Source organism: Symphalangus syndactylus, chromosome 9, assembly GCF_028878055.3.
Source record: "Symphalangus syndactylus isolate Jambi chromosome 9, NHGRI_mSymSyn1-v2.1_pri, whole genome shotgun sequence".
NCBI classification, from domain to species: Eukaryota; Metazoa; Chordata; class Mammalia; order Primates; family Hylobatidae; genus Symphalangus; species Symphalangus syndactylus.
In genome coordinates, this window is record NC_072431.2 from 44,880,001 (window position 1) to 44,903,913 (window position 23,913).

General features: G+C 35.4%; 1 protein-coding gene across 3 annotated transcripts in view; it reads right to left on the reverse strand.

Moving 5' to 3' along the window:
• Positions 1-2,754: 2,754 nt before the first annotated feature.
• The window catches only part of GPD2 (glycerol-3-phosphate dehydrogenase 2), a 147,302-nt gene continuing 126,143 nt past the window's right edge, over positions 2,755-23,913 (reverse strand). For all 3 annotated transcript variants that reach the window (XM_055292077.2, XM_055292076.2, XM_055292079.2), the window contains 8 exons: positions 19,843-19,977; positions 19,265-19,440; positions 18,585-18,716; positions 17,508-17,666; positions 9,796-9,908; positions 9,635-9,713; positions 9,029-9,127; positions 2,755-6,038 (listed from right to left, as the gene is read on the reverse strand). In XM_055292077.2, the coding sequence (XP_055148052.1) occupies positions 5,913-6,038; positions 9,029-9,127; positions 9,635-9,713; positions 9,796-9,908; positions 17,508-17,666; positions 18,585-18,716; positions 19,265-19,440; positions 19,843-19,977 (1,019 nt within the window). In that variant the 3' untranslated portion in view covers positions 2,755-5,912. The remainder of the gene's footprint in view (positions 6,039-9,028; positions 9,128-9,634; positions 9,714-9,795; positions 9,909-17,507; positions 17,667-18,584; positions 18,717-19,264; positions 19,441-19,842; positions 19,978-23,913) is intronic.

The window sequence follows — 23,913 nt, forward strand, 5'->3', positions numbered from 1 at the left end:
AATATTTTCAGGTTTTTACTTTTGGGGGTATTCCTAATGGGGGTTCAGGGTGGTCCCTGTATAAAAGTTATTTCATTCTAGGTCACACGTGAAATGAAAACCTAAGATTTGTCCTTTTTGGAAGAAGCCATGATTTTTTAATAGTGTTCAAACACACAGTGCGAAGCACATACTTTTCAAGACATAAATGACTACTTTGACATATGAAATCCTATGAGAATTATATACATTATTTAAAGAATTTGGCACTCTTCCCCTTTGCTATACTAGCAAATCACAGAATGTACTTTAATATCAAGCTATTTTTGACTTATAAAATAGATGATATATTTTGTACATGAATTAAATTCTTCACAGTACCAGAGGAATTAATTTGTAATGTTATGAAATTTTGATTAGCCTGCTGTAAAATCAGAATTGTTTACCACAAGTGTCTGGGTTCTGACTCTTACAGTCTTTCCAAACAGATAATGAAATGAACTGGGAATGGGGGTGGGGGGGGGCAGCGGAGTAATTTATGAAAACATGGTACACCATAATTTTGCCATTTGTCTGCAATAAGGATGGCAAATGATTCATGGGATAAAATGAAATATTTCTCACTGTCATTTCAATGGATCTAAGATTTACAGCTTCTTAACTTGGATAGGAAAAACTCTGTATGCAGAAAAATGAACTGTAAATCAATTAATGATGGAGATGAAAAACAAAAAAATGATATTGAAGCAAAGGTGAGAAAAATCTAAGCACGAAATTAAAAGGGAAGAAGTGACTATTTACTTTGAATCTTTGGAGGCAGGAGGTAGCAGACAGGGAAGCCTCTGTTTAAGAGGGCATTAAGGTCAGGTTAAAGAATAGTGATATGTTGATTGAGGTCATTACATTTAGATCACTTAGACAAACAATAAGATAGCTTTTAAAGCAAAATCAGATATGCCTAAATTGGATTTAAATAATAAATTTAGACCTAGTTTTATAGTATAAGACTAAAACAAATAAAGAAATTCTGTGGTTATGAAAGATTTGCCTCCAATTCAAGATTGTCCTTAACCAAACTATTATTTTATAGGCACCAGGGCCAAAGCATATACATATATATGTATTTTACACCTCCCAACTGGTTGGTACAATGAAGGAAAGCTAGCAGCAGAAAATGAAAAAACTGAACCTAGGCTCTATAGGAGTCACTGTACTTGGAAAAGGAGAGCAGGGATGTCTGCTGTAGGCACAGACCATAGGCATGAATGGCTCAGAAGCTGGTGGAACTAGTTGTAGTCTGGGCCATGCACTAATAATCAAGGTAGGTACTATGAAACTCAATCCTCCCACCTTCTCTACTGAAAGATGATATATTACCTATGACTACAGCATACAAACCTTAACCTCCCTAGATTGAAGCAACTCCAATGTGAATACAATTAACAGGGAACTGACGGTAGGGTATGCTGAGCAATGCAATTCAAATGCCAAATGTGGAGAACAAAGATCGTCCTGAAAATTCTGCTAAAATAGTATTTTGCTTAGATCACATGAATCTTATTATAGTGGACCAGGTATTTAACAAAATATAAAGATATCTATTACTTTTTGCAAAGAGCCCAGGACCCACAGGACTACCTCTGGTATCATCAAGGCTCAAATATATCATGTTCTGTGCCTGTATTTCACAAGTTAGGCAGCTAATTAGAGACCTAAAATACAAAACACATGCACAAAAAGCTCATCATCTCTGTCTCCTATATAGAATTTGTTTCACTATGAGGATGCCAGATCAATTTAAAACTTTTGTTGTTTCCTTCCTTCATAAGTCAAATGTCATCAGGTGAAATCTGACACCAAGGAAAGTACAATGTTGACAAAGATAGTAAAATATTGATGCTAGTATCATATTTTTTGATGACTATAAATTTTATACACTTGGGAGCAATATTTTGATAAATTATATATTAAAAAATTTTAAAGCACTATCAGATTTGATAAGCTAGATCAACAAAAAATGTTTAAGCTGCCACGTATTTTTTTCCAGGCACTGAACAGTTTATTGTTCCAAGTCTGTCTGGGAGCCATTGCTTTGGGGTATTCTATACGATTTCAAAGAACCTTCAGAAGCTCACACATGCCTTTGGGCATGCAGAACCAGGAGGCAGCACATCTAAACCACAAATGGAGAATATACTCTGTCTACGTGTGTAAATTAAACCCCATAAAATAACATGGGCATTATAAAATTTGTGTTAAAACTGGTAACAGCTTTACTGATTTACTGACAATGAAAATATATAGCACTTTTTTCTGTCAGAGCATTTATCAACACTTGGCAACCCTGCACTAACTTGACATATAAGATGATCAAAATGGATTATGTAATCTTTCCCATTCATTTCTATTGATTTTAGTTATGATAAAATTCATCAGTGTGCCTGGGAACGCTTAGGCTGAAAGGCTCTGGTAGATTAAAATAAATAAATAAATAAGGAAAGAAAAGGAAAAAAGAATTCAACTGAGCTGTAATAGGATGAATGTAATTGTAGAACAGGATTGCACAAATATAGAAGTCATGCCCTAAAGGCTACAGCAACAAATTAATACAAATAATTCTGGCAGTCTTATAAAATTACATCTATCTCTGTAGATATTTCACTTTTGTGTCATCAAAAATACAGTTTGTAAAAATATTTTCAAACTTTTTTTAAACTTCAACAGTAATCAAAGTTATCTGTCTGACTGCAAGTAACATCAAAATGCTAGCAAATAGACCATTTTAATCAGTTTTATTGATTCATGCTTCCAGTTCTTATTCAGTTAAAAACAAGGCACATTAAATACATCCTCTTATTGCTCTATAAATGCATGCAGCTCATTCTGTATATCAAAAGTAATAAATAATGGCCATAAAACACCAAGACAGTTATAAAAATGACAACCCAGCCTCAAACATAGTATTTAACAGTCCAATCTAGAACAATAACCCAACACAATACATAAAAGTGCCACATATGAAAACATGCAGTGTGTATATCCACTCTAGTACTGAGCTTACACTTGCTATTCTTTAAAAACACAGTAGGGCTTTTTCACTCCTTCAAAAAGGTTGACATGATGCAAACACTGCAAGTTATAGCATCAATGACTTTAATATTACATTCATATGCCAAAAATCTTTACAGATATATAAGAAAGAGAAAAATAACATCAATGATGACTCTTACAGTATATTTAGTAAAAGTGAGAATGAGTTTTTTGTTGTACAAAAGAGGAAGCTACATATTTTGAAACAGACAAAGCAACGCCAGAAACTGAAGCAGAATAGAGGGCATGCATTTAATAGCAGAAATCCTAAAGTTACACTCAGTATAAATTGATTGAAAGCAAGAATATTGCAAACAGCATGATGGATATGAGGCAGACAACCTTGGCTTAACAAATAATCCAGCATTATCATTATTGTTATGACTGTGGTGGGGGCTATTTAAAGGAGTATCCAACTCTCCAACACAGATGGGGGTTCCTTCACCTGAATCCCCTCAAAGGCTCTTGAAATAAATCACTTGATAATAAAAGGCAATCCCTGCATACCCACCCCGACCCCAACAGAATCAACTGATGTCAAGTTTATATGCAAAGGGAAAAAATTTCTTTTGTGCTTGGAATGAATTTTGAAGAAGCTTATTCCCATTTCTTGTCTCCCTTTCTTAAATCAGGTAAAGAAGCTGTACAGGTTTCATTAAGAACTTATACAAAATGCTGGGGTGCTTTATTCACAGTAACGGCTTGAAATCAGTTCATTTCCAAATTGAGTCTCTGGGATTGGTGAAGGACTCTATGTTTTAGAAATTAGCAGATTTAAAGTAAAAGCAGATATGTTCAAAAGAAGAAAAGTGTGCTTTTCTTTGTCCTTAAAGGAACTTCATTCATAGCAAAGCATGCACAAACGAGGCCTGTTTAACAAACACAGATCTGCCCGGACCCTACTGTAACAGAATCAGGGAGGGCACAAGTCATCATTATCTTGATCTAACTAGAAAGAGAAAGAGAAAAACAGAGAGAGAGAGCACAAATGTACCATATTGTGTATATCATCTGGGATATTTTAAAGGACAATTTATCTACCTATTCAGTGTCACTGGGTTCTAAACAATGAAACTTGTTATCTGGATAGCAAAAAACACCAAGTTGTAAAGCCACAAGCTTCAATTACTTTAAAAAAATGAAAAAGCCAGTGTAAAAATTCACACTTTGAAAGAAAGAAGTTCACAGTGATACCTGGGAGCATCACTTGCTCTGTTTTAGGATTTCCCTTAGGAAGTGGCAAGCGTCTAAAACCTCATTTAAAAACAAAATGAGCTAAGATGCTGTCTTTCTCTGCAGTTTCTGTTTGTTTCAGAGGTGGTGGGTGAGTGTGTAGGTGAGTGAACCTCCAGTGTTTACATTGTCACATACAGGCTCAGAATCCACTTGAATAAGGCGTAAAGATACTCTGCAGTATTGACATAAATAAAAATAACGGCAAAAAGTGTTTTATGTGCCAGTTTAAAAAACTAAGACTTCAAGTCTCTGCAATAAAAACCTGCTGTGAAATAAAGTGTTACATCCCCTATTAGATACAGAACCTGATGTTAAAAAAACAACAACAAAATAAGTAGTTAACTTTACAAGAGGAAGTACGATTAATAAATATTCAGATAACTAGTTAAAATGCCACCAAAATGTAGCAAAAGCATCCCAAACTGCATTACTTGTTAAATTCAATACACACTGACTTTTGCTTTGGACTGTGTGTGTGTCGGGATGGGGGTTGGTGATTATTTTTCCATTTTTGTTTTTGGTTTACTGAGAATATTTCCATGGAGTACAGAAGGGGAAAGACTTTAAGCAACTATGATGACCTTGGAAACTGGTTTTGTGCCTTATTTAACATGTAATTATAATTAAAGTTAACTAAAGTCTATTCTATCCTCCTTTACTATGGTTGCAAGTACCCCCCCAAAATATGGTAAGCTAGATTTGACAATACCACATGCTTCAAAATTTAGGCTTGGGAATTGAATCTTTTATCTTATGTGGATATATAAAAACACATTTTTAACTCTTAAATGTATTACTACTGTAATAATTAGATAAATTTGGTCTCATCTTGTTACATCCAAATTGCCATTTAAATGCTGGTTTTAAAGGAATAAGAGCAAGGATCTTCCTGGCAACTATAATAGTCAAGAAAACCAGCAGTGACTGAAGAAAAAAATGAACTGCTGAGATGAAACTATCACTGTAACTCCCAGCAAATGTCAATGCTATCCTTGTCTTATACCTGTGATTCTGGAAGCTTTCAGTTTCTCTTTGAGAGTTGCTCCAGTAACCAGATCTAAACTTCTCCTTCCCTCTCCAGTTAGCCAGTCATGCTCTAGATATAAAAATGTGGAATATTGTTTGCATGAGGAAGGTAGACAAGTTGGAGGAAGATGGGGCTGAGAAATCTCCAGAAACACTATCATTTCAATAGGTAACTCTTTTTAATAACACATGCTATCTGTATGCATGTCACAAAATTTCTCCAGCTTTTTTCAATTTTTGCCAAAATATTCTGTTTTTAGAACTCATTTAGAATAAAGGAATAAACAAAAAGAGAATGTGTCACATCTAACAGGTCACAAAATAGATGCAAAACTAATGTGCATTGAAAATGAGAAAAAGAATAAAATACACTTAAAAGCTAGACTGAATGGCAAATACAAATAAAGTACAGCAAATAAAGCTGGCAAATACACCAACACCCTAAAGTTTTGGAATGTTTTCTAGTGTTAAAAAAGGCAGCTATCCACATTCATTATTTTAGAGTGGTTTCAGTCATCTCTGGTTGTTACATGGTGATTTGTTGTTTCTATGTTTGTTGGCTGTGGATTTACTGCCCAGACTCACAATCCTCCACAACTACGGTCCACTGGAATTGGAACTCTTCTGTCGAGGTTCTCTTCTGCAGTTTTCATTAGTATAGCAAGCCGGCTTCCAGATACCCTTCCTTTTTGAATAGCACTCATCAGCTTAAAGAGAAAATATGCAACAGATTCAGAACGCAGGCCAACTTACTCTCTTCTTCATGGCATTATAATCGTTAGAATTGCAGCAGACAGAGGTAATTAAGTGCTCCATCAAAGACCTTAACAAGTACTACAGCTCAGACAAGAAGAGTCTAATTTTTAAACGTTTCCAAAAGAGGGGAAGAGGCAGGTATTTCACCACTGCTGCAAAAACTACATCCATCTAGTAAATCAGCTTGCCTCTAAAAGCAAATCTTAATGCGTCATTTTTTGTCCTTTAATGTGCTCAAGGCACTTTTTTTTTTTTTAAGCAACTTCAAATATTGGATCTTTAATTCCATTTAAAATCTTAAAAAGGAATCTCAGGGATTGAACAAAGACAAACCATGACCTATATTTATCTACCCTTTTTTTTAATGTTACTGTACTTGACAACTTCAATTCCCCTAAATCCAAATTCCTTAAAGACTTTTTAACATAATTTACATTTAATTCCTTGAAAATGGACCCAGAGACCTACCTTAAGAATTAAAAGCACTCTACAGCCCAGATTTTAGCTAATTCATTTTTATCCAATGGATAAAATCAGAATTAGTCTTGAAATTACATGCAGGCAGCGGGCATAGGCCTTTAATCTGGAAGGCACTTTGCAATTATGAGCATAGGGATTTTTTTCCTTTTCAAGTTTGATGTGGTTTCAACTATTTGCTTTTCTTGATCTCACTTCCCTAATCTTTTTATTTGTTTTAAAAAGAAAAGATTTAGCTATTCATCATATATATATATATATACACACATGCACACACATCATATATATATATACACACACATTTTATATATATATATATGTATATATATATATATATATATATATATGTGATGTATCTATGTATGTATGTAAATTCTCAAAATATTTTTAGGGTTATAGCTTTTAGCCTATAGAGACACATTGCTTAAAAAGAGCTCTGAATGAGTCAGAGACATCTGCCAAGGGGCTGGATCAGAATTTCATGACCTTATTAAAAGCTGTTTCACAAGCTATTGCTTATTAGAGATGGACTCCTACATGCAAAAGTGTCATTAAAACCCAGACTTAGAAATAAAGTCATATAACCATGAGATATCTATAGTGATCCTTCCGTGAAGATTATTCAAAAACCGTATCGACATTCAAAAAATATATTTAATGGGATAAACATGGGCTCTTAGTCTGCAGAAGAGCAAAATATTAAAAAAAAAACTAAAAAAACCCTCCAAATATACTTTGCATCTGAGGAATGATGTAATATAAGGAATGCTGACATCTAAAGATGGAACAATTTATTGTTTATTGCTTTGTCTCTGATTCCAGGAAGACCTGCAAAGTTTATCAGAGCTAACACAACTGACAAAGCTAGAGGTTTTTTAAGCCATAGACAGTATATGATGTGCCAACTTCTAAAAACTCAAAGTTTTCTTTAAACACTACATGTATCTAGAAACCATATTACAAGAAAAAAATAACATTTGGATGTGAATATATTTCATGAGGAATATGGTCAGCATTTTAAAGTTGAAAATTACACTGTGTATTTGTTCTTAGTAGAAGCATGAATAGTCCCTTTCATTTGGAATTGGACAAAAAATACTCAATTATTTAAAAAAAAACTCTACAAGGAAACCTGCAGATAGTTTAAATTATCTCCTGCTTTTAACTCAACTGCATTCAAGAAAATTACTTAAAATCTAAACCACATAGCATATTCATAAAATCAGATTCTTATTGTTTCTAAAGCGCCATGTCTTTCAACCTTAAATTCTGCTGTTTATTTACAACACATGAAATGAAGCACAGGCCATTTCTTTGAAGAAAAGTTTTCTAACATTGTGAGGGCAACAATAAAATATTCTCCAGAAAAACTACACAAAAAATGCATTAAATGGTGTTTTAATTCCCAAGCATAAATTTTAAATTCAATTTAAAATGTGTATTTAGTTAAACAGTAAGCTAAAGAACCAAACATTCTTTTTTGTAATGCTGGACACAACCTGTGAAAATTTTCTGCATTTAGATTCAACAATGCTCTTATCTGCAGCTCATCTCCAGAGAGACAATTACCATTTCCTTTGCCTTGATCTTGTTTGTTTAACTTGACACAGTGAAGAAAGGGCTGACATTGACCAAAATCCCCAGCATTAATTTATTTCATGTTCAGCATTCATCATTGCCATGGTGCAAGCAAGACTTGGCATTCATTTGAAATACCTGCCCAAGAAGCACTACAGAAAAAAACCTAGCTGCTTGGAAACCCAATACATTCTTCATATGATCAGAGTCATATGGACAGCTAGAAATAATGTATGGGTTTGTTGAAATTTCTTTCAAGAAACAATATGTAGCATCCAGTTTGAAGTTAAAGTAACAAAATTTATTTCCTGCATGATCACAAAGATTAAACAACAGAGCCTTGAATAAATTAACAATTGGAAATGGAAATACTTATATGGTCTTGACCCCAAAGTACAAGTTTCCTTCCTTATGTTTTTCTAGTTCTTTATAATGCCAGAATCTAATCACTAAATTCTCAAATGCATATGATTCATTAGTGAATAGAACCATACATTTTAAAAATTTTCTACATAAAAGATTAGAAATCTTGTGTTGCCTCTTATGAAGTAGAGGAAAAGAAAAAGAAAAGTAAGTAAAGAAAAAGGTCCAGCCTTGATATGCCATGGCATATGTCTTTAAAAAGCATGCTTCATATTCAACCCTTTATGATAAATAACTTGGATTTAATCTAAATTGCCCAACATAATGGAATGCTTCTTATACAAAAAAAGGAAAAGAATATGCACCACAGTAGAGCCTTACACTTGAGGGCAGATATATCAACCTCTGCTGGCTTCGAGCTTTCTTCTTCTTCGGAATAATCTGACAATTGTTTTAAATATCCATTCTTGAACATGCATTTATGATCATGACAAACAAAAGATAAAAGCACACCACAACTCACCTGCAAAAATTCATTGAGTTCAACCTGTCCATTTTTATTCAAATCAACTTCATTTAGAATTTCATGGAGTGTATTTTCATCCATTTGGACATTGATACTCTAAGTAAAAGAAAAGCATAGAATAATACAGTTTCATTAAAAATTATGCATATGCTTTGGCTGGGCAAGGAGGTTCACAACTGTAATCCCAGCACTTTGGGAGGCCAAGGCAGGCAGATTAGTTGAGGTCAGGAGTTCGAGACCAGCCTTGCCAACATGGAGAAACCCCATCTCTGCAAAAAATATTTTAAAAATTAGCCGGGCATGGTGGTGCGCACTTGTAGTCCCAGCTACTCTGGAGACTGAGGCAGGAGAATCGCTTGAATCCGGGAGGTGGAGGTTGCAGTGAGCCGAGATCGCGCAACACTGCACTCCAGCCTGGGCAACAGAGTGAGACTCTGTCTCAAAAAAAAAAGAAAAAATTATGCATATGCTTTTACTAATGTTACTAATCTTTTAAAAATTATAACAAAAATATGACTTGTAGAAAACCCTAGATGAGAAAAACATCTAATATCTTTATATTCTTCTAGTATCAGAGGCTGACATCGAACCAAAGAAAATTACCTCTAATACACGCTGAACATCAACAATGGTAATAAAGCCTTTCTGGTCTGCATCGAACTTATGAAATCTCTTCTTATACCTGGAACACAAGATTAAATAATGGAAAAATATACTTACATAGGCCAAAAAAAGAGAGAAAGATAGACACTTATTATAAGTACCTGTCAATGTCTGAAGGCAGTAGGCTAATTTCAGAGCGATCTGTTAACTGTTCTGATCGAGATTTATAGCCCATTTCATAATATAGAAACTTCCTGGCTGTTTCAAGTTGTTCCTAAAACAGAGATACACACAAAGTTCATATATGGAAATAATTATTGATTTTTTTCCTCCTTTTTTTACTGTTGATCTTCATAAACTGAAGTTGATCCTTACTTATCTAACCAGCACAATTTTTTTATTTCTTCCAGTTTCATTGAAGTAAAATTTATATTGAATAAAATGTACCTACTACCATGATTAAGATCTACAGCATCTCTATCACCCTAAAACTTTCCTCATGTCCATTTGCAGCTGATCCCTTCCCATGATCTCTAGCCACAGGCAAACACTGACTGGCTTCTTGTCACCAGAGTTTGCCTTTTCTGGAATTTCTTATAAAAGGTTTCATATAGTATGTAGTCTTTTGTGTTTGACTGCTTTCACATAGGATAATAATTCTGAGATTCATTCATGTTGCTGCATGTTTCAGTATTTTGTTTCTTTTTACTGCTGAGTATTCTTACACAGAAACTGACCGACAAAATCTACAGGATCAAATTCTTGTAGTTGGTGACAAAAAAAAAAAGTAATTAAAGGTGAAGATATCTTGGATTTGAACAACTTGGATTTGTCACTATAATGTGACATGAAGTGCGAAGGTATATCTCATGAGATTAGCTGTGCTGAGATTTTGCCACTGAGATTCTGATACTTAGGTGAAGTTACAGAGTCATGAGAAGAAATAAGCTATCCTCAAGTTACTCTTCCTGTTTTCAATGTCCTCAGTGTCAATACTAGCTGTTGCTGCAAATATTGTCTTTCTTAGTTTTCATCATGTCATTCTCCCATCTAAAAACTTCTGAAATGACTTTATTGTAGCATATATTGTTCACAAATCTCTTTCCTCATATATATATTGTGCTACACACACACACACACACACACATATACACACATATACTTCTCAACTGTACTGATGTGAGTTGGCCATGTGACTTACTTTGGACTGTGGAACACGAATAGGTATGATATATGCTACTTTTGAGTAAAAGCTTTCATGGTAACTTTATAGTTTTGCTTAGCCTCTCTTACTCCTATGCCATAAGAAGGGCACATCTCAGATGAGATCTGAAGCCAGTCTAGAATGTGGAGAAGAGCCACAGCAGCTAACATGCAGCCTTCATGTAATGTGAGGGAAAAAGAAATGCTTGCTGCAATGAACCACTGAGATTTTGAAACTGACCGTTATTGAGTATAACCTAGAACAAGTCTTAAATTCCCCAACTTCCCATCAAAGGATCTTGTGAACTCAATGGTTCCCAAATTCTGGTCTGAAGAACAGTGCCAGTGTGAAGTGAAATGAAGAAAATGAAGCAATGACACATACACTTGCATGAAATGTGTTTATATGTGTTTGGTTATGTTGGTGATAAGACCCCTTATTGATTTTTCTTGAGAAGACAAACTTTTTATTTCCGAGACAGTGTCTTGCTCAGTCGTCCAGACTGGAGTGTAGTAGCACAATCATGGCTCACTGCAGCTTCTACCTTGCAGGCTCAATCCTCCCACTTCAGCCTCCCAAGTGGCTGGGATTACAGGCACATGCCACCATGCCTGGCTAATTTATTATTATTATTATTACTTGTAGAGATGAGGGTTTCCCTATGTTGCCTAGGATGGTCTCGAACTACTGGGCTCCAGTGATTGATTCTCCCACCTCAGCTTTCCAAAGTGCTGGGATTACAGGCATGAAGCACTGTGCCCAGCCATCAGTTGTTTTTTCTGACATGATTCCTTTCCTGCTTTCCTTTTCTTAGGAAATAGATACTAGAAACATTCTTCCTTCATGTTCTTAAATAACAAAATAAAAAATTATCAACATGAAATAATTCTCTCAGCTTAAAAAAATAAATTTAAAATGTGTGTGTTTGTGTGTGTGTATGTGTGCATGTGTATCTCATATACAAAACTTGTCTGTGAAGTCTCCATCTCCAATGGCATTTTTCACTGGCAGATTTTTTCACAAGAAAACCCACCAGTGGTCATAAATAAAATTATTTTGCTGTTCCACCACTTTTACCCGCCATTTTCTACACAACTTGTTCAAAATCCATCTCCTTGGAAATGCCACCTCTGATGCTTCCCTGCAACAACAATTTCTTTCTCGATTTATGGCCCTTCATTGCATGTGTAATTTATCTATACTCCATCAAGCAAGGAATTATGGAATTTCAAAGCTGGAAGATATTTTTTCATAAACGGTACTCAATGTACTTCCTTTACCCCACATTCCCTTTATAACATTCCAAAAATGGAAGAACAAAGCCTTTGTCTAAACAACTCTAGCATTGGGGAGGTAACTTAATACTGCTGAAAGTTGCTTCCAATTATTAGAAGGTTTTACAGTGAGATTAAATCCACCTCCTTGAAATTCTTCCAGTTTTGGGGGGATTAACAAATCTTTCCTACAGTAGAACAAACCTAATGTTTTTTTTTTTTGTATCACAGCTTAATAAGTATTTAAAGATAGTATCATGTGCTTTCCTCCTTAGAGTTTTCTTTTAGTCTAGAACTACTATATAAAACATTATTTCAAATCCCTATACCATGTTGTATAATTTCTTCCAGACCACAACCGGTTTGTCATATAATACAATTATCAGAACAAAATACAACACTGCAACAGAGATCTGGCAAGTACCTAGAAGGGAGTAACTATCAGCATCATCAATCTAGATATATGATTTCTATTAATGCAGCTTAAGATTGCAATTGGATTTGGGGCAGCCATGGTCCACTGTTAATGGCTATGCATTCACAGTTAACTAAAACCATATTTCTTTTTCACATGTGCTATTGTTAAGCCTTGTCAAATCTATCTTGAATGGATGGAGTTGTTTTTCTACCTAATGTAAGGTTTGCCATTTATCTCTATTAAATTATATCTAATGAAATTTCACCCATTGTTTCAATCCATCATCAAACATTCACTCTCCCTCTGGTATCTTGTTATTGGTACATCAAAGATGCATGCCATCAACATTGTAATTTAACCATTTGAATCAAGGTAGACTAGGTCAAGATCTAGGACAAGGTGCTTATGACTTACTACCAGAAACCTCTTCTGAAGCCATTGTCATTTAACTGGTTATAAATCTACCAGTTTTACAGATATCATATGGGGCTTTCTAAAATGCTTTATAGAATCAAAATTCCCTAATCTAGCCATCTGCTTGCTCTATCTAAAAAGGAAATGAGGACTGGGTGTGGTGGCTCATGCCTAAGATCCCAGCACTTTGGGAGGCTAAGGCAGGTGGATCGCATGAGCCCAGGAGTTTGAGACCAGCCTGGACGGCATGGCAAAACCCTGTCTCTACAAAAAATATTTAAAAAATTAGCTGGGCATGGTGGTGTGTGCCTGTAGTCCCAGCTACTTGGGAGGCTGAGGTGGGAGAATCGCCTGAGCCTGGGAATTTGAGGCTGTAGTGAGCCATGATCACATTGCTGCACTCCAGCCTGGGCAACATAGCAAGACCTCGTCTCAAAAAAAAAAAAAAAAAAAAAAGAAAAGAAAATCATATATCTAAAATGATTTTGCCTGAGTGATTCCTTACTAGCTTCCGTGATTACTATTTCTTGATAAATGCTGATAAAATAAACTTAAAATGTCACAATCTAGAAAACTACGCAAGATCAATGCCAAGACCATTAGTTTCTAGGTTGCAAACTATATTTTTCTTTCCTCTCATTTTTGAAATTTGGTATTGCATTTGCCCATTCTGTCTTCTGGTCCCATTCCTATTTGCTACAGTATTTTAAAGTTCAACAGTAAGCTGATCCCAAGCAAGAGAATCTTAACTGCAAATTCTCTGAGTACTCTAAAGTATAATTTTTCTGGACTGGCATAAAACTCATTCAGAGTAGCCTCCTATTTCAATATCTATTCATTCTTACCAACATTTATATTTTGCTCTTTTCACACATAAAAACAGGGAGAGAGAAGGAAAAAGACATTGGTAGTAAATTATAAATTGAATAGTTCTCCTTACTCTCCAGCATTCAAGAATATGATGCCTGCCACCTTAAGCAATGATCTAGATTAGGTCTTATTTGCTTTTTTTTTTTCTTCAATTTTTAAACATTATATTTGGTGCCCTGAGTATTTTTTCCCCAACACTCAAACAATACCTGACACTACTCATATACATCCACATTATTCCTGATACTGCTCCTTTCATTGTTGAGCACTTGGCTTCTATCTGTTTTACATTTGGTATTTATCAGCTTGCTTTAATCAGTCACTCAAAGTCTTCACATGCCTCCCATTTTTCCTCCTCATTGGAATCAATTTTGAAAAAAAATGTATTTTTGTGAGACTCTCAGTCTACTTAAATGTCTTCTCTTTATAGTCTCTGAATGAAAAACGGATCTTTTGTCTGAACATGATCAAATCCACCTTATCAAATCCTATGGGGCAGCATTTCACAAAATATGTTCTAAGTACTAGCCCCCTTCCTACCCAGTTCTCCCAAAAAGTGAGAGTTGGGTCTGTCTCCAAGTAAGTTCCTTTTTGGAAACTGAAAACATGCATAACCATTCTAAAGGTTCTAATTGCAATTGCACTAAAGGAAGTGGTTTTACTTGTTTAACTCAGAATTTCTCACACTCTTTTGACCATGTAGTCATTTTTTCACGTATATTAATTTGTACCCTGCAGAACACCATTTGGCAATGTTTTTTTTTTTCTCTAAATGTTCCTGCCAACTCCTCTAACAATCCCCAACTCCCCGAGACATTGCCTTCTTTCCTAATCAGTTCTTCCAAGTTGGTTGGATTTTGGTCTTGAGTAACAGTTTCTCGAAATATTTCTCCAAATTTTGGAAAATATGTATAAATGCCAGAGCTATACATGTGTTATAACAACCCAATTAGATTTTAAGATCTTAGAACTATGAGCTATTTAGTATTCTCCTAAAATATTTGGTGCAACGTTCAGTATACAAGTCACTCATTAAGTATTGACTGGTAAAAACAAGCACAATTCATCTACAGAGAGTTATTTATCACCTTGTTCCTCTTTCACTTTTGCAGGTTAAATAATCCCAATGCTTTTAACCTTTTCTCAGAAGTCCAACTTTCTAACCTTTTAATTCTTTTTCCCCCCTCCTTTGTTCTCTCTAGACTGTCCATAGCTCTCATTAATACTCCTACATATCAGATACTGAGTAATAGCTTTAGGTCTTTATTTATGTTACTTTGTTAAGGGGGATGGGAGAGCATTTCTGAGCACGTAAATCTGTTCATAAAATATGAACTGAAGTTAAATCTAGCTTCCTTAGTAGGGCCAAACACAACCAGTTTACAGAATTTTCTTCCTCCTTCCTACCTCCTACAGCCTGAATTCCTAGCATAAAATATGTTCCTGCATATTCAAATCATTCCAACCACAATTTTTGGAAGAACACATTATCCCCAATCCTTCTATGTGGTAAAAAGGACTGACAGTAGCACAGGAGTAAGTTTCATTCCTGTGTTGCCTCTGTACGGAGCTTTAGCTAATCAAACTAAAGCTCAAGACTTCAACAGCTATAAACCAGTACAGCTAATGCAGACACAGCAAGACAGGATGGAGAAAGCTTATGCTCTAGGATCAGAATACCTGGTTTCAATCCCTGCTCTACAATTGACTGTTAATATAAACTCGAAAAGAGTCCTACTCTGTGAACCTGTTTTCTCAGCCATAAAATGGGGGTAAATTTTATCCCTGTCAGAGGCATGATCAGGATTAAGGAACTCCTAAAATCAAACCCTTTCCTCCCACATTTCCCAGGTGACTCTGATATGTAATCATCTTTGGAAATCTATACCATAATGAGAATACTTTAAAAACAGGCCATGTGACTAATTCTTTCCTTGCACTGTCAGCACGTATCATAGATGCCCAATAATGTTCATTCACTCATGCCATGTGAGAACACAGCAATACAATGTCTGTCTATAAACTAGGACACAGGCCCCCACCAGATCCCAAATCTACTGATGCCTTGATCTTGGACTTCCCAGCCTCCAGAACCATGAGAAATAAGTGTTTGTTGTTTAAGCCACCCAGTCTATGGTATTTCTGTTATAGCAGCCCAAATTAACTAAGATACACGTTCTTACCTTCTAGGTCAAAATTCCCTCTTGCATCTTCTTACACCTCCTCCAATCTCACTAGCTATTATTTTCTCTTTTTCCTGGATTTTTCCTTATATCCTATGGTTCTAAACTTTGGTGTGCTCCAGTGCTTGGCCTTTGGACTGTTTTTGTCACCTGACTACATTAACTCCCTATATAATCTCATCCAGTCTGATGGCTTAAATATCAACTCAAATTTATATCTCTAGCCCAAGCCTTCCCTTTGAATTTCACACAGACATATCCAATGATCTGGATTTGTATTAATAAACTGAACTCTGAAGTTGTTAAAGAAGGGACACCAGTTAAGGGGAGGGAAGCTATTGCGGTAATCCATGTGACAGATACCGGTGACCTGACTCAGGGTGATGGAAGTTGGATGTGTTAAGAAATGGTTGAATTCACTTCAACACAAGTGTTTGTTTAAAAAAATTAAAAATAAAATAATTTTTTTAAATGAAAGGGTTGAATTCAAACAATTATTTAAACATAAATATGGGATGATTTGCTGATGGATTTAGATAGGGTGTAAGAGAATGCATAAAGTATGATACTAATGTTTAGGCTTGAGTAACTGAAGGATAGCTATTTATGACATGGAAAAGTCTATAGGAGTAGTAGTTTTGGGAAGGTAAAAGGAGATCCAAGAGAGGTGGTGTTCCAGAAAGCAAAATATTGTTCAAGAAGGAAGGGGGAATCAATTGTGTCAAATGCTGCTAATTGGCCAAGTAAAACAAGGACTGCAAGTTAACAAATTTATTGAGTAACATGGAGGTTACTGGTGAGATTGACCAGAGCTAACGCAGCAAAGTGATGGCAAAAGTGCCTAAATGAAATGGGTTCAAGAGATCCTGGGGGAAAGGAACAGAACCCAATGAATATAGAAAGTATTTTATGAATATATAAAAATGCTTCATTACCCTCTGCATATCACAAGAGTTTGGATTAATTAAAAAACATAAGGATCTACTTAGCCTAACCCTGTATGTGTGTTTGTGTGCGTGTATATGTATGTATGTATGTGTTGTGCGTGTGTGTGTGTGTATGCATCTGAGCATCACCAGCTTTTAAAATTTGGAATATAAATATAAAATCTCAAATGACACAAATGATAAGCATTTAGTGCTCAGGCAGAAAAACCACATTTCTTACCAAAGGCACACTAGCAGGAGTGTGCATTTCACTGATTATGTTCCAAGAGTGTTTTCAATGAAAACCAGAAAAGTTTCCATACTACAATCATTATTATCTTTCTTTTTCAGGAATTATGACCACAAATTTATGAGCATTTTCTATAAGAGATTTTCCATAAACAACTAAATTTAAATGGAATATCTTTCCATTTTTCTAAGGCCTAACAATATTAAACACACACACAGAAAAACTGGTAAGAAATCTAAGGTTATCATAAAAAATTATGCTAGCTTCTACTAACAAATTAAGCCATTCCACGTTTACAATAGGAATCATGGTTTTAAAGACTTCTATATAATACCTGCTTCTTATAATCATCCCAATTCAGTTCCCTGCCCATCAGTTCAACAATCCTGGGTAGGGCTTCCTCTGCTGCCTGGACATTTAGAAAGGCCAGGCGAGTACGACGTGAAATCATATCCACAGCAGTGCAGGCATACTCCTTAATCCCATATTTCACCTGAGTTTGAATTAAAGAAAAATTATTAGTTGAGACTCTTCTTTAGAAAATGGGAAATAAAGTTTCACTTAAAAAAAAATGTGTGCTTCAGAAAGGTAATATTTTTCTTTATACTCTCTGGTCCTCCAGTAGGCATGAGACAAATAGTGGCATCACACAAGTTTTCCATCTGCCTGCCAAAGGAGGTTTGGAAAATGGAAAAAATTGGACAAGAGTTAATGCCTTTTTCCTGAATAGAACCTGACATAAACATGCAAACTGCATCACTTCTCATTAACCACCCACAGTCATCACTTACCTCTCTATGCTTATACATAATGTGGATTTTAATTTACATAGCTGACTAGGAAAAGGACAAGTGTCAAAAAGTTATGATCTCACCTCTTTAGTCTGTGTAGTTTTTTGTCTTAGAGTAACCAGAATATAGGAACCCTGAATTCAATCAACAAGTAAATGTTCACTGGACATCGATATTTTAAGGCACAGTGAATTACAAATAAATACAAAGCGTGGTCTCTGATTGCACAAAACTGGAAAGCTTGATGGGAAACAAGACCTAAATCTTTGAGAAACTGTCACAACAAGATATATAGGTAGGACATGAGTGGTACAAACTTAAAGAGCTGCAAATGCACAAAAGGGACAACTGTGAATTAACATGTTTAGAGACAGTTTGATGGAGAAAAAAGAAATCTATATTTTATGTTGTTATTATTACCACTATCAATATCACTTCAGAATTAAGATTAAAATTTTATAAATAAAAGGATCTGTATTGGAAAGACACAGTAGTCATGGTTTTAGCTGACATATGTGCATTAAAACTTAGCTACATATAATTTCTAAAGAAGATGACAAATGAACAGATAAATGGTATCCCATGGCAGACATGAAATTCCTATGTGACCATTCACATACCTCTGCTTCAATATATGGAAATTCTGACACAAGACGTACTCCAACAATAGGCCACCTTTTGCCAGTCACACTTGCCATTTTGGCCACCTCAAAGGCCTTATCACCATAGGTGGCGGCAAGATGCTGTGCCACCTAGAGAAACAAAGCTGCGTTAGGCAGGCACTTTGAATATCAATAGCTTCTAGGCACAAAGCAAAAAGCACACATGCTTATCTTGTCAGTTTTCTTACAGCCTGTAATGAATAGCTCTCAGAGAGTATTAGATTTGGATTTTGTGGGAGGAAACCACTTGGGCTTCAAATGCTTAGGCCAGCACTAACTCTCTTACACATGTATCACTGTATCAATGACTGATGAAGCTTCAGCTTCATTTTGCTCCTGATATCACTTCTGAAGAACAGCCTTCTTCATGCCTGAAACAGAATTTGGGATGCCCCATATACTAGAAACAAACCAAATAAACTCCACTTTTTAATAAAATACATTTCATAAAGTGTACATTGTTTGTTGGGCAAGTAAAGCAAACTAAGATCATCTTTTTTTCCTTCCACAGTAGACTGGCAGAAATGTATTCAGCAAAAGGAAATCACAGTCAGGGAGACCTGATTGCTGCCAGTTCTGTTACTGGCAACAGTGAGAGATTAGGTAAAGAGTCAGATGATGTGGCAATGCACACTCACCTCACTTTCAAGTCCATAATCCTGGACAAGCCTAATGTAGAGTGTGGGGCTCCAATCTTTACCCCCTTGAAGGAAAAGCCCAACTGTTCTACTTGGTCCTGCTTTTAAATTATGAGTTTTGATAGCAGCATTTATGGTATCTTCTGCCATAGACCGATAAGTTGTCCACTTTCCACCTACAAAGAAATTGATAGACAATTCATCAGGTTGCCACCCCTTATTTTTCTTATAATTAACCATTTATCAACTTACCAATAACAGAATTTTCCTGTTGTTTGTAACAAACATGGGATTGTGTAAAACTTTACTCAGAATAAAAAAATGCTTGTTCAATCAAGTTAAAAGAGATTCTGGCAGGACAATTTAAGTCAAACTTATATCTAAAGCACATCCAAATTAAAAGACAGAAAGCCAGATGTAGTGGCTCATGCCTGTAATCCCAACACTTTAGGAGGCTGAGGTGGGAGGATCACCTTAGTCCAGGAGTTCAAGACCCTCCTGGGCAACATGGTGAGACCCTGTCCCTATAACAAAAAAAAAAAAGAAAGAAAAGAAAATAACAAGGTAGTATCTCATACCTGCTATAGTAATAAGCCCACTCTCACTGATATCGACAACATGATTTCGGGAGATAGACTGAGTATCTGCAGATTTGGGGTCTGTAACAAGAGGACGGATTCCACTCCATGCTGCCAGGACGTCCCCTCTTCTCACTGGTAGGAATCAATGCCAAGCGTTATGAACATTGCTCAAAAATATTTTGATAAAAATATTAAACAGTTAATAAAAAGAGTTCGGTGACAGGAATACATGTGTGCACTTTAAAAAGGAGAGAAAGCCTAAAGATGAGAACTAAGTTTGTGGACAGGTGCAAGAAAAACTCATAAAGAATTATTCTGTTACAAAGATAATTTCCGTGAAAAAGGAAGAACTTTGGAAATCACTGACATTGATACCACAGGGGAAGCAAAAGAGGCAAATGTTAGCAGCCTTCCAGCTGAAGCAACCTGGAGCAGTTAGAAAAACAAGAAAGAAAAAAAGCAGAAACAATCAAAACCAATCCTAACAATGCATGAATTGTTAAATTTCCTTCTAGAATACATCTTCCTATCTCTTCTCAGGGAAGACAAAGATCCTTAATAAATTAAACAAACCTGTAACAGGATATTATTTTCTCCCCTCACCAATACCACCCTCTTCCTGAGTGTTTACAGCAGGCCTACCACTGTGCGAAACACTTGACATAGACATCTCATTTAATCTCACAAAGCCCTATAGCATTGGTTATTATTATTCTCACCATACAGATCAGAAAGCAGATGAATGCAAACATTTAACAAACCAAGTTGGGCAACAAACCTGGCCAAGGCAAAAATATCTTATATATGGTAAAACAGCATCAGAACCTTCTTCTTTCTGAGTTTAAGGTCCACATTCTTACCTCTTAAATTGTACTGTCTCTCAACTTCTGACAACTTCCATACTCTGCCTTTTTTCTTTTCTCATTCCATTACTTTTAGCACTGACACAGAAACAGGTATACTGGCTTCTCCCAGTAGGTACATTATACTTGAGTTATATTGTATGGAAGTTCTTTCAATACTCAAGATGCCATGAAAATATCTTTACTATCTCTGTCAAAATACAATGCCCAGCTATACCCAGGCTGATTAAGTTTATCATTAGAATTAGACAGCTGTTGAACAGCACTCATTACTAATCTAAAAATGACTGAAGAGAGAAGGTAAGCTATGGTTCTCGTCTATCAGGTACAAGGGCAAGACCCAAGGGCAGAATTTTTGGAATCTGCCCTTCTTCATGTAGATCAGCTTCAGGAATGCCTTAGCTATGGGAGCTGACTATGGGCACCAGACTGAAGGTTGCCTGATGATATAGACTACTGGGAAAATAATGCTTACCTGGTCCTGCTGCATTTATTGTGGTAAATCAGCTAATCCATCGCTGGATAACAGAAACACGAGTATAATTTTGCTTCAACTGTGACTTGGGGTCATGTGTGCCCTCCTTCTTTATCATACTCCCAGCAATTACCCATATTGATAAAAAATTGACTGTATATAGTCTTGAAAACTTCAAGATAATGGGAAAACTGGATCTCCACATGTGAAAGAATGAAGGTGGACCCTTATCTTATATCATATACAAAAATTTACTCATAATGCCTCAAAGACCTAAACATAAGAGCTAAAACTATAAAACTCAGAAGAAAACATATAAGAAGAGGTTTATGACACTAGATTTGTCAATAATTTCTTGGATGTGACATCAAAAACACAGGCAACAAAAGAAAAAAATAGATAAAACAAATTTAATCAATATTAAAAAGACACTAATAACAGAATGAAGAGGTACCTCATAGAATAGAGAAAATATCTGTAAATCATATACTGATAAGAATATATCATATACGCAGAACATATGAGAAATCCTTAAAATGCAACAACAAAAAGCAAACAACTTGAATTAAAAAATGAAAGAAAGATTTCAATAAATATTTCTCCAAAAAAGATATACAAATGCCCAATAAGCACATTAAAAGATAGTAAACATCACTAATGATTCAGGAAATGCAAATGAAAACCACAATGAGATACCACTTCACACCCATTAAAATGGATATTATCAAACAAAAACAAAACGAAACAGAAAATAACAAATCCTGGTGAAGATGTGGAGAAATTGAACTCCCTGTACACTGCTGGTTAGAAGGTAAAATGGTGCAGATACTATCAAAAATGTATGGCGATTCCTCAAAAATTAAACATTTAGAATTACCATAAGATCTAGCAATTGCACTTCTGAGTATATACTCCAAAGAAATGGAGCAGAGAAAAGTTTTACAACCTTGTTCATAGCATTATTAACAATAGCCAAAAGGTGGAAGCAAACCAAGTGTCCATCAACAGATGAATAAACAAAATGTAACATACACTTACAACGAACTATTATCTAGCCTTAAAAAGGAAGAAAATTCTGACACATGCAACATGGATGAACCTTGAAGACATTGTGCTAAATGAATAAGCCAGTCACAAGAGGACAAATATTGTACAATTGCACTTATATGAGGTACTTGGCGTACTCAAACTCATAGGAGCAGAAAGTAGAATGGTAGTTGCCAAGGGGTTGGGAGAGGGGGAATAAGAGTTAGTATTGAATGGTTACAGAATTTCAGTTGAGGAAGACAAAAATGTTCTGGAGATGGAAGGTGGTGATGGTTGCATGACAATGTGAATGTACGTAATGCCACAGAACTGTACACTTAAAAATGGTTAAAATGGTAAATTTTATGTTCTGCATATTTAACCATAATCTAAAAATCAAGATAAAAGGATAAACTGATATTCTTCAAGTCTCAAATTATGAAAGGGTTAAGGAAATATTTTACATAGAATATGGAAGTATCAGGACCTTTATTAACCCATACCATGTCCATGGTTTAGTTCAAATCCATAAATCCCATTCAGGGATCACAGTTTTGTGAGCAGAGGGCAGGGCTGGATTTCAGTTCCCACTCAACCCTTGGTCATGTGCCTTTGTACAGTAAACATCCTGTATATTTATATACAACACCACCTGAAAAGTAGTTAGGTATATATCTAGCAGACTTTTTGTGTAAAAAGTCACAAAGACTCTTTGAAATGATTGGAATAGTTCTTACTGAAGCAAAACAAAATAAAACAAAACCATGCCTTACCAAGTATAAGCAAAACAAGCTATGTTGGATGACAGATAATTTCTCCATCTTGATCTAAAATGAGTAATAGGTTTCTGCTAAAAATAAATTCAACTCAAGTTAATCTGGCATATTTTACTATAGATTCTTAAAGGCTACACTCTTGACATGACATAACTATAATCTGAAAGAATAGATACCCATCACCTCTACAGGATGTTCAATCAAACCCATAATCCAAACACTGTAACTGAAACACTAACATAATTAACTGGCGAGGAAAGCCTAAGCCTTCTCAGTCTTACTCATTGGAGACAATACAGGATCTCAATGCTGGGATTCCATCTCTAGCTGTGCCCCCTCTGATGTGTGCATTCTCTTAAACAGATTTAATCTGGATGGCTTCTGTGGAATGGGGATTAATTCCTGCTTTACACAATTTTACCAGTCATATAAAACCTCAAAACAAGTTGTAAAAAGTGTTTTAATCGTTACCAAAAACCTAACAAGGAAATTACCAGTATTTTCCATTAGAGTTCGCATCACCCTCTGAGATAAAAATAAAACTTAGCAAACCCACTTACAACGTCATTGTGGTCACCCCACAGTCCCTCTAGTGTCTGTGAAATTCCTTAGGTAGCCACACTGATCAGGAATTTGGTTCCAACTCTTGAAGCTCTCTGACTAATTTTAAAGTTATTTGATGGAAAATTAGGCTTTGCAGAGTAAATTTGAGGCATATGCAAATAATCTGTGGCAAATGCCTTACCTTTTCTGTTATAACAGGCAGAAAAGCACATCTATGAAATTGTATTGTCTGAAACAGAAACATTCAAGTTTTTCATTCATCCAGGAATACTGTGTAAAACATTATCTATATTGATACCATTTTTAATACTCACTCCTGGAGTTGATACTCAAAAATAAAAAAGAGTTAAGAAAACATTCCGAG